This window comes from Pistacia vera, unplaced genomic scaffold, assembly GCF_008641045.1.
Source record: "Pistacia vera cultivar Batoury unplaced genomic scaffold, PisVer_v2 Contig216, whole genome shotgun sequence".
In the NCBI taxonomy this organism is placed as follows: domain Eukaryota; kingdom Viridiplantae; phylum Streptophyta; class Magnoliopsida; order Sapindales; family Anacardiaceae; genus Pistacia; species Pistacia vera.
In genome coordinates this window covers 144,830-156,910 of record NW_022196020.1, presented here as the reverse complement: position 1 = coordinate 156,910, position 12,081 = coordinate 144,830, and the positions used below count along the sequence as shown (strand labels likewise).

Sequence of the window (12,081 nt, the reverse complement as noted above, 5' to 3'; positions counted from 1 at the left end):
CCAGCCAATTAATATCAATTTGGACGTGGGTTCCTACCTCATAGTCTTTCTATTTGTTTCTATGGAAAGTTCTTTACAGATTAACAAATATAAAAGTGGCTCTAATAAAAAAGCATAAATATGTATTATTTACAGCTCATGAACATGACCTCTGAACTCTACATTCAGCTATATACAAACTGATACACACATAAATCAGAGTTCACTTTATTTCTGCAAAAAAGGAGATATAATAACAATAGTAATAGTGATTCTAGATATTAAAGTTCCATAAAGAAACTGGTGGGAATCAGCGAGGCTTGATGGTGGGGACAACACCACTAACAAGGTCGCTTCCAGCTTCAGGAAAGTCACCAGACACGTATGAGTTTCTTCCAGAATAGACAGATGATGTGGGGATTCCTGAGGATCCTAAGGCTGAGATATCTGAATATGTTTGGATAGTTTCTGATTCTGGAAGCATTGAAGATAGGTTCTCTAATTCTCTCACAACTTCCAGCATTGAAGGTCTACGCTCTGTCTCATTCTCACAACACTTGAGGGCTAATGCCATAAATCTTGTGAGGCATTCGGAAGAGTATGACCCATGCCGTTGTCTATCACAGAGTAAATCATCCTAGATTGACATGCTGAATTCACCTGTTGTTGCATTAAAATCATGGCATCTTCTCAGACGTTACCGTGTGAACGAAGTCATATTGGAGAGTGCTGGGAAAAAAGTTTTAAAAAAAAATTAGTACCTGCTGGACAATGTTTCTACCATGAGAAATAGGCTTCATTCCTGTCAACAACTCGAGAAAAACAATTCCGAGGCTATAAACATCACTCTTCTCTGTTAACTAGTGAGTGAGGAAGTACTAAGGATCAAGGTAGCCCTACAATAGGAAGATAAAGTGGGTTTCAAATTCACTCTGAAAATTTGAAGCCTAGGTGTTCAGTGTTCTATCATTTAAAGGATCGATATGAGAAAGATGACTTGAGAAATCCAAATTTCATAACTGGGTTTCAATAATGTACTTACTGGGGTGCCTCTCACAACAGTGAACACATGACCTTCACCTCCTGAATTAGTTGGAACTGGTGCAAGCTTTGAGATTCCGAAATCAGAAACTTTTGCAGTAAATTTGGAGTCCAACAATATGTTGTTTGCCTTGATATCTCTATGGATGATGGGTGGGTCAGCTTCTTTATGGAGGTAGATAATGCCTTTGGCTGAACCCAATGCAATATGCAATCTCATGGCGAAACTCAATAGGATTTCGGAATCTACCTGTCATAACACCAACAATATCGAATTCACATCATGATATAGTTTGCAAGTGGTAGAACAAAACCAAGTTTTGCAATAGTAAACTGGGGAAAAAATCATAGGATTTACCATATAGGAGGTCATGAACAGAACCATTAGGCATAAACTCATATACTAACATCTGCAAACACAAAAATCAAGGATACTTTTGAGTATTAGCAGTCAATGAAGCTCACTACCTACTATTAAGTGTATCTTATTTTTCTTGAGCAATTTTATCTTGTTCTAAAACTCAAGGCATGTTATGAGGAAAGTATCAAAAAATTTATGATGATGCATAATTTTTCCAGAAGTGGCAATGGACAAAGTACCTGCTCGCCTTCTTCATCACAGTATCCAACCAATGAAACGAGGTTGCGATGATGTAAACGCGACAAAATTTCTATTTCAGTTAAGAATTCTCTCTCACCCTGCAAGGATCCTTGTTGTGCCCTCTTGATTGCCACAGCTTTGCCATTATCCATAATGCCTTTATAAACCTTTCCATAGCCTCCTTGACCAACTAGACTGGACTTACTAAAACCACTGGTAGCTTTTTCAAGTTCTGTGAAACTAAATCCCTTGACACTTGCAGCTTTGATTGGAATTTTTGCAACTGTTAAAAGAAACATCATTTATGCTTCTAAATATAAATAAAAGAGAAGGCAAATGCAAAAGAACTTACTTGACTGTTTCTTTGAAACCTCTTGCTTGTGTTTTGATTTCTTTTTGTAGAAAATAAACAAAATGATCAAAGATATTGCAATTAGGCCAGCAATGGACCCTAACACAATTCCAATCACAGCACCTTTGCTCATGCCTGATTTTTTATCTTCGAGAATGACTGCAACAAGACATGTTTGAGAACCCTTGCCAGTTAAGTTTAAGAAATGCGACCAAATATGATTAACTATATTTTATTGAACTACAAAATTTTGCATACCATGAAAATGAGTAATACTCTTAGGTAGATCATTGATGATAGTGATAAGTAAATAGTAATCCACAAGAATACGCAGACCAGAAATGTAACTGGAACTACAATTTTAATTGGAAAATTTTGCAGTCTTGAGACTTACCAGCTGCATAAGGTCCATGGCGAGTAAAATTGATCAGTTCATTTGGGCCAAAGACATCACTCAAAGGAAGAGTAAATGTAGCAATTAGGTCCATAATCCGATAGACCTCATTCTTGTTAAATTCATTGGTAGTACTATTGATATACTGAGGAAAAACCTTTAAGCTAATCAATAGCCTAGGACCCTTTTGCCATAAAAATGAGTTGATAAGTAGTTGATAACGATTCAAGCCAAGACTGGAGGTCACGTAAAGCATATATGCATTCATGTATGGGCGAAAATCAGATATGCTAGGACTTCTCAAACGTACATCAACTCCGAGAGGCAGAGCACAGAAGCAGGAAGCAGGTGATTCTGGGACATATTCCATATGCAAACTTGTCGGACAGGACTGTTGGGGGCAGGTAGGATTAGAAGTGTTATTTGAAGTTCCAGAAACCTCATCATCTCCGATATTGGGTCCACAGAATTGAACTATGTTGAATTCATTTGCATTTGTACAAACAGGATTGCCCTGAAGCCTAAGCAGTCCAGAAAATTCCAACTGATAAGTCAAATAAATTTCTTAAATGGATTTCTATTTGCAAAGACTACAAATACTAACCTAATGGTGACATTTGAAGGAGGATCTATAGTACCCGAAACATTTGTAAGCGAATTATTCTGGAAATCCCTGCAAGAAAAACATAGAAACAAAGAAGATCTTATGAGAATTCAGGTAACTTGAATTGGAGTATTGATGTTCGACCACTGTTCCTGATTTAGTTAATCTCAAAACTGAGCAAATAAAAACCATATAACTGTTTCTTGTCTTACAAGGTAAGTGTCGCATTTGCACGAAAATTAACATTCTGCCAAATGTTTGAGGGAACACTACCACTCAAATTATTGTTTTCAAGTGACCTGCAATAAATTTCAAACTAGCTTTATTAATTATTTCATATGGAAGATATAAACTGTCATTCTTAATTATTTCATATGGAAGATAAATTTCTAACCGTATATAGCTTTCTAATTATTAAGGAATTCTTAAGATTTTCAATTAAAAAAAAAAAAAAAAGTGAGAATAAAAATGAGGAGAGCCTCTTACAGTCTCTGGAGAAAAGTAAAGCCTGAAAAATTTGAGGGGATAGGTCCAGTAAGCATATTATTGGATAGATCACTGCAACATTGAAAACAAAACAAGTTACTTTTATCATATCAATGTATATATGAAAAAATGTAGCATGTGTAAGGAACTTGGAACATTGACAATGGCATACATAGTTGTGATATTGTTGGCAAGCTTATTTGTTGGTATGCTTCCGGTAAGTTGATTCGAGCTAAGATCTCTGTAACATGAAAAGTAATCGAGGTCAGATAACATGAATCCAACTCTTAAGAAAGTCTTAGTTAATCTTCTAAGAGCTAGTTATGTAAATTCAACAATTTTTCAAATCAATACTTGGAATTGTGCACAGATGATGTCATATAAATGCTGAATGACAAATATTGTGGAGATAAATTATAATTTTGACTAGCTTTGTTCGACTAAAAGATATAACCATCATTTATTGCAAAGAAATTATCAACAACTTCCTGCAGACTTACAAGTAAAGAAGGTTTGGTACACTGCTTAAATCAGGAATAGTTCCTTGCAATCTGCAGTTCCTAAGACTCTTGTTGAGTTGAAAGGAAAGAAATAAGCACAATGTTATTGATCCTTCAGTTTTTGTTTACCTATTGCCTTCATATGTATATTTTAGCACTTGGCAGTGCATAATTAAAAAATAAAAGAAAAATCCATGGGAAGGGAGACAGATTACAGCTTCACCAGTTTGGGCATGTTTTTATAAGAATTTGGAATCTCGGTACCTTCAAAGTTGTTGTTATCAAATTGTCTGCAACAATAAGAGAACTGGGGTTATTAGCCAGAGACCAAAATATTTGAGATACTGGAGTCTGATAGTCATTACACAAGAGAACTTGAAGGAACGGTGAACTTACAAAATCCTCAGGTTTGGCATCCTGGAAAATTCTTGCGGAAGATACCCTGATAAGTTGTTATTGTCTAACTGGCTGCAAATTAAATTTATCAAAATATTATGTCATTGCAACAACAGAAACATACTCATTGTGTAAAATAAGGCAACATCAATAAAAATGTAATGAACTCACAAGTGTAAGAGTTGAGGTAATGCGGAAAGCTCTGGTGGAATCTGACCACTGATTGAGTTGTTGTTCAAATGACTGCAATTAAAAACATCATGAATAATTGCTTTTTGTAAAGCATTTGGCTAACTAGAAGGCACTTACAAGTGTCCGGCACTGGTCATATTTGCCAAAGTTTTTGGCAGTGGTCCAGAAATATTGTTACTGTCAAGGTTTAATATTGTTACTTTAGAAAGAGAACCAAGCTCATCTGGTATAGGCCTTGATATTTGATTTCCACTCAGAAGCCTGCATGCAAATGAAAAATACACTTCCATATATAGGCTCGAAATTTTCACGTAGTTAAAAATTAAGTTAAATGATAACTCGACATCCAACTATAAAGTTATCACTCGACTTAAAAGCTTGTAATTTGATGCTTACAGAAGCTTTAAAGTAATCAAATTGCCTATCTCCTTGAGTATGCTGCCGGTTAAATTGTTCCACATAAAATACCTGGACAAATGAAGTTAAAAAGCTAACTAAATTTATTAACAAATGGATGAAGGTTCATGGTAGAACAAGATATCATCTAGATGATACACAGAATGGCATGACTCACAATACGGTCATATGAGAAAACAACCCAAGTGTCAGAGCTAGTTTCCCAGAAAGTTTCATGTTTAGCAACCGCCTGTATTGTGAGAGAAACCAAGAAAAAAAAGAAAAACAAGAAAATGTATTAGTCCAAACAATCCATCAGTGTGTTCAATTTATAAATGTGCTATCTACTGTATGCATAAATCGTCATATTTATCAACTTACAGTTCTTGGACGTGGAGATAGCCATCATTTGGATCCATTAAGCAGATTACTCCCGTCCAATTTGATACACATGGATCAGTCTTTTTCCAGCTATTGAGGTTTTTCCCTGTATCGTTGAGTGCTCGGCGGACAGCTTGCAAAGCATCAACTGTATGCATAGTTCAGGACATACATAATTTTTCAAAGAGATTAAGAATCCAATAAAAGAAAATTAACTCCAAGTTTGGAGTTTCCCTTAACAAAAATCACAGAGACACCAACCTTCCAATGGATGAGTGATCTGTGCAGAAGCAAGTTGCAGAAAGTGACATGGAAGTAGAACAAGTATGATCCCAATTAGGGAAAATCTCCACCTTGGCATCCATGCAACAAGAAATCTGACACTTTCTGTTAAACTACTTCGAAAATTAAGAGATACGCTAAAATGGCTAGTCGAAAAGCAAAACAAACCATACTTTGCGGAAGAAGCATGAAGGTTGACGTAAAAAGAGGATGAAAGCCATTTTTATGCCTGGAAAATAGGGGTGAGCTCAGAATGGGAGAAGATTGAGTCAAGAAAATATAATTTTAGATAAACAAAGTAAATGGATTCGGTAAGTTGGCACTTCCCAGTTTGGGATTATTTTGGATTAATGGAGATTAAGACATGAAGAACTAGGTCGGAGGAAATTTAACTCCAGTTGGCCAGTTCTTAAAAACTCCTGTTCTTGGTGCACATAAAGCTAAGTCTACAAATTTGATAGCCACTCAAATTGTGGCCATTTATGGTGTCACCTTTCTGAAAACTGTTGCTGTAATATACTAGGTCAAGTTAGTGCCCTTCCATGAACAAATGATTTCATCCTGTTATGCCTAAAAAGTCAAGGCTGATGTGAGCTTACGTCAGCTAACACCAATCAGAGTTCAGGAAGGTTTTGTGCCATCCTGGAGTTACCACATCATTAAAAAGACAGAATGAGTATAGTTGTCATCAACTTGACAGACTCAGGCTTTGTCTATGAGTAGATAGGAGTCGTCCAACTGTCCAAGCCTTGTGCTATTTGAGGATATCTGCCATGTAATCAGCCAATGGGAAGGGCGGTAAGAATTGTACTACACCTGTCCACTTGCAGACTTGTAATCATTACCCTGAAACCTTGTACTATAAATAGAGGGTTCTCTCTCTCATTTTCAGGATTCTGATAATAAACCCGCATTCCTGCGAGAAAGAAATTGACTTGATTTCTCTCTGAATAATCAATCACTTGTACCTCTGCTCGCTATTCGCTATACGCGATCTCCTGTAACCTCATATATATAAAAGAACAGTGGACGTAGGATTCACTTTAAGCATCCGAACCACTTTAAAAATCATCTTCCATTTACTTCATTGCATTTTCCATTCACGTTTAATTTCTAAGTCAGCTTAGCACTTTGCACGTGCGAGTCATTAGTGTCAAAATCAAGTATTAACACGTCCATTTATAGGATTACATTAGATTGTTAAACCAACATAAAGATCTGCGTTGTTTAATTCTCTGCCTAAACTCGTCAACTGTTTGACAGCCTGAAAGATACTTGATGCAAATTATAATATCTATCTCCTTTCAGGCATTCAGATGTCCCCTGGACTTATATGTGGGGACCCATTATTAGATTAGTGGCTCTCAGGATAGTTTATAGAATAGTTAAATATTCAAACTTAAATCACTTAGGGCTGTTTGGTAGATTATTTAAAATATGATATTCAGAAAAACTATTTTAAGTTGAGATGAGTTGGATTAAATAGAATATGATAGGATTCTATTCTATCTTAGGTTCAGAACCTACTCTCACAACTCTTGATGTGGCAGCTTGTCATTGGTCAGCTCATAAAATGAGTCCTGTCAACCCATTTGCAAGCAAACAAATGATGAACTGTCATGTCGGAGGTTGTGAGAGAAAGTTATGGACCTATTATTATTGATTTTGAAAAACTATTTTAATTTGAGTTGAGTTGGATTAAATATAATAAGATAAGGTTCTAAGAATATATTTGGTATAATATTTGAAAATTATATCAGAGTTAGATAAAATGTTGAATAGTTGTTTAATACATTTTTGGAAAACATTTTCTGAAAATATTTAAATTATTTTTAAACCCCTACATTTGTTAATTTAACTAAACACCCTCACAATAAAACTTTAAAAATTAACAAAAAACCCCCCAAAAATGGAGACATCAATGGCAAGATCTCTGGTCATAGATCTAGTTGGCAATGGCAAGATTGATCAGATTCAACTGGTCGTGCGTCGTTCCTGCACTGGCGGTCGACGGTGGTTGCTAGCTGAGGTGCTTTAATTAATTTTTAAACTTTTATTGTGGGGGATGTTTAGCTAAATTAACAAATATAAGGGGTTAAAATGATCTAAATTTTTGAGTTGAATAGAATAAGATAATAGAAACAAGTCCCCCCTATTTTCATTTTCAATAGAAAAAATCTTATTTGATTGGATTAATTTTCAGAATAATAATCCCAATAAGTAAACAAACATAGCCTAATGTATGCTCAGGTTTGTACTAGACCTGATATTGCTTTTGCAATTGGCATGTTAGGAAGATATCAAAGTAATCCAGGTTTAGATCATTGGAGAGCTGCAAAAAAGGTCATGAGATATCTTCAAAGAACTAAAGGTTTCATGCTTACTTATAGACTGCCTGACATTTTAGAAGTCATCGGATATTCAAACTCAAACTTCGTTGGCTATGTTGATTCTCTGAAATCAACATCCGGATATGTTTTTATGCTAGCTGGAGGTGCTATATCTTTGAGAAGTACCAAACAATCTTTGGTTGCCACTTCTACTATGGAAGCTGAGTTTGTTTCCTGTTTTGAGGCTACTACACAGGGTATTTGGTTGAGAAGTTTCATTTCTAGGCTTAGAGTTGTTGAGTTTATCTCTAAGCCAATAAGTTTGTATTGTGACAATTCAGCTGCTATGTTCTTTGCTAATAATAATAAGAGTGGAAGTCGAAGTAAACACATCAACATTAAATACTTAGCAATGAGGGAGCACATTAAAGCCAAAGAAGTGCTCATTGACCACATACACACCGGGCAGATGATTGTTGATCCTTTTACAAAAGGCACGGCACCAAAGACGTTCAAAGATCATGTAATACAAATGGGACTACGTCCTGCTTTGTCACTGTGAGAGGTAATACTTTCATTCTCTGAAACTTTGTAATTTAGTTTGTTTTCTCTTTTAAGTTGTATACATTTTGGTTGGAGACAAACAAACATTATGGATGACCTAGAACAAACATTTGAGGTTTGTTCATAAAGTAATATTCCATATTTAAGCATTTATTTAGAAGAAGAAAATTGCATAGTACTACATTACCGCTATGATTCATGCAATTCTATTTTTCTAATTAAACATAAAGAATATAAAACTACTATGTTGTGAATGGTGTAAGAAAAGTTTGGACCAAGTGGGAGAACGTTAGAATTTTAATTAATCAAAATTCATTGCCCTAAAATTACTACTTGGTCCTTCACTTTTATATATATTAGCTTTATATAAAAATTTAAACTACTGAGCAGTTGTCAGCAGTTATCCCTAATAGTTGTCTTTGATGGAAAGACTTCTGCATACTTTAAAATGGGGAACAGTTACAGGTCCCTAATACACACAATTATTCTGATTTCCCCAAAACCATTGTCCTAAGAATTGCAGTGCATTGGAAGAGTCTGTAACCTTTGAAGAACACAACAACAACAAACTGCTATAGCTAGAGGTTAGTGAATAAATTATTTTGCTTCTGCAAATCTTCATGAATATGTGAACATGTATATGAATAATGATATAAATATATACATGTTAGATTTGAGTGATTTACATTGCCGGTTTTAACAGTTTATTATTGAAAGCACTACTTATATGTATATCATTTTCATAATGTAAATAGACCATTTCAAATGTTGGATAAATGATCGTATTTTTGATAAGTTGGATCAATCCAATCGTTAATATTATTCTAATAACATCACAATAGTAAATAACCATTTCAATAATGGAAACTTTAACATCTGCAAACACAAAATCAAGGATACTTTTGAGTATTAGCAGTTAATGAAGCTCACTACCTACTGTTAAGTGTATCTTTTTTCACTTGAGGAATTTTAACTTGTTCTAAAACTCAAGGCATGTTATGAGGAGAGTATCAAAAATTTTCTGATAATGCATAATATTTCCAGAAGTGGCAATGGATAAAGTACCTGCTCGCCTTCTTCATCACAATATCCAACCAATGAAACGAGGTTGCGATGATGTAAACGCGACAAAATTTCTATTTCAGTTAAGAATTCTCTCTCTCCCTGCAAGGATCCTTGATGTGCCCTCTTGATTGCCCCAGCTATGCCATTGTCCAAAATGCCTTTATAAACCTTACCATAGCCTCCTTGACCAACTAGACTGGACTCACTAAAACCACTGGTAGCTTTTTCAAGTTCTGTGAAACTAAATCCCTTGACACTTGCAATTTTGATTGGAATTTTTGCAACTGTTAAAAGAAACATCATTTATGCTTCTAAATATAAATACAAGAGAAGGTAGCCTTCTAGATCAAGGCAAATACAAAAGAACTTACTTGACTGTTTCTTTGAAACCTCTTGCTTGTGTTTTGATTTCTTTTTGTAGAAAATAAACAACGTGACCAAAGATATTGCAATTAGGCCAGTAATGGACCCTAACACAATTCCAGTCACAGCACCTTTGCTCATGCCTGATTTTTGATCTTTGAGAATGACTGCAACAAGACAGGTTTGAGAACCCTTGCCAGTTAAGTTTAAGAAATGCAACCAACTATGATTAACTATATTTATTGAACTACAAAGTTTTGCATACCATGAAAATGAGTAATACTCTTAGGTAGATCATTGATGATAGTGATAAGTAAATAGTAATCCACAAGATCATTTTGGATTAATGGAGATTGAGACTTGAAGAACTAGGTCGGGGACGACTTTGTCTTTCAAGTAACTGAGGAAGGTGCCATATTCCAACTTCCTTATAGGATTTTAGAAAGCCCTATAATTATTATAAACTGTACATAAAGAGAAAGACTAGAGGTGGAACAAATGGGCCGGGTTAGGCAGGTCAACCCTAAGCCGACCTACATTAAACCGGGTTCAACCTGGCCAGCGTATACCTTATCAGGTGGGCCGGGTCTTCATTGACCAACTAAAATACTGTGGAGATAAATTATAATTTTGACTAGCTTTGTTCAACTAAAAGATATAACCATCATTTAGTGCTAAGAATTATCAACAACTTCCTGCAGACTTACAAGTAAAGAAGGTTTGGTATACTGCTTAAATCAGGAATAGTTCCTTGCATTCTGCAGTTCCTAAGACTCGTGTTGAGTTGAAAGGAAAGAAATAAGCACAATGTTATTGATCCTTCAGTTTTTGTGTACCTATTGCCTTCATATGTATATTTTAGCACTTGGCAGTGTATAGATAAAAAATAAAAGAAATATCCATGGGAAGGGAGAGAGATTACAGCTTCACCAGTTTGGGCATGTTTTTATAAGAATTTGGAATCTCGATACCTTCAAAGTTGTTGTTATAAAATTGTCTGCAACAATAAGAGAAATGGGGTTATTAACCAGAGACCAAAATGTTTGAGATACTGGAGTCTGATAGTCATTACACAAGAAAACTTGAAGGAACGGTGAACTTACAAAATCCTCAGGTTTGGCATCCTGGAAAATTCTTGCGGAAGATACCCTGATAAGTTGTTATTGTCCAACAGGCTGCAAATTAAATTTGTCAAAATATTATGTCATTGCAACAACAGAAACATACTCATTGTGTAAAATAAAGCAACATCAATAAAAATGTAATGAACTCACAAGTGTAAGAGTTGAGGTAATGCAGAAAGCTCTGGTGGAATCTGACCACTGATTGAGTTGTTGTTCAAATGACTGCAATTAAAAACATCATGAATAATTGCTTTTATTAAAGTATTTGGCTAACTAGAAGGCACTTACAAGTGTCCGGCACTGGTCATATTTGCCAAAGTTTTTGGCAGTGGTCCAGAAATATTGTTAATGTCCAGGTTTAATATTGTTACATTAGAAAGAGAACCAAGCTCATCTGGTATAGGCCCTGATATTTGATTTCCGCTCAGAAGCCTGCATGCAAATGAAAAATACACTTCCGTATATAGGTTCGAAATTTTCACGGAGTAGTTAAAAATTAAGTTAAATGATAACTCGGCATCAAACTATAAAGTTATCACTCGACTTAAAAGCTTGTAATTTGATGCTTACAGAAGCTTTAAAGTAATCAGATTGCCTATCTCCTTGGGTATGCTGCCGGTTAAATTGTTCCACATAAAATTCCTGGACAAATGAAGTTAAAAAGCTAACTAAATTGATTAACAAATGGATGAAGGTTCATGGCAGAACAAGATATCATCAAGATGATACACGGAATGGCGGGGATTTTATTAAAACCATTTGAAGTTAAAATTTAATTAAACGGCTATATAGTTTGTAAAAGTTAACTGAATATAGCCTTGTTTTTTATTAAGCTTAATTAAACATGATTAGGGGTTAATTAGGATTAATGAATAATTGTATAATCTTTTAAAAATTATAATATGTCCCTAAAGAGTCAAAATTCTTGCAAACAAACCCAAACACGTTCTTCTTCTTCCTCCCGCCACATTAACGCATTCCTCCGCCATTAACATCTTCTCCAACACATATCGTCGTCCTCTTCCTCCTCC

At 35.1% G+C, this 12,081-nt stretch overlaps 1 protein-coding gene across 1 annotated transcript; it reads right to left on the bottom strand.

Annotated features, from left to right (window-relative positions):
• Positions 1–248: 248 nt before the first annotated feature.
• Positions 249–11,698, bottom strand: LOC116129964 (probable LRR receptor-like serine/threonine-protein kinase At5g37450). The gene is given in 19 exon segments (XM_031415708.1): positions 249–582; positions 585–639; positions 741–875; positions 1,022–1,252; positions 1,254–1,270; positions 1,379–1,430; positions 1,621–1,904; positions 1,974–2,132; positions 2,368–2,888; positions 2,972–3,040; positions 3,184–3,270; positions 3,458–3,529; positions 3,630–3,698; positions 3,958–4,026; positions 4,173–4,247; positions 11,030–11,101; positions 11,201–11,272; positions 11,339–11,482; positions 11,621–11,698. Coding segments are annotated over 19 exon segments (2,541 nt in total). The 5' UTR covers positions 11,686–11,698; the 3' UTR covers positions 249–289.
• Between the last annotated feature and the right edge of the window lie 383 nt (positions 11,699–12,081).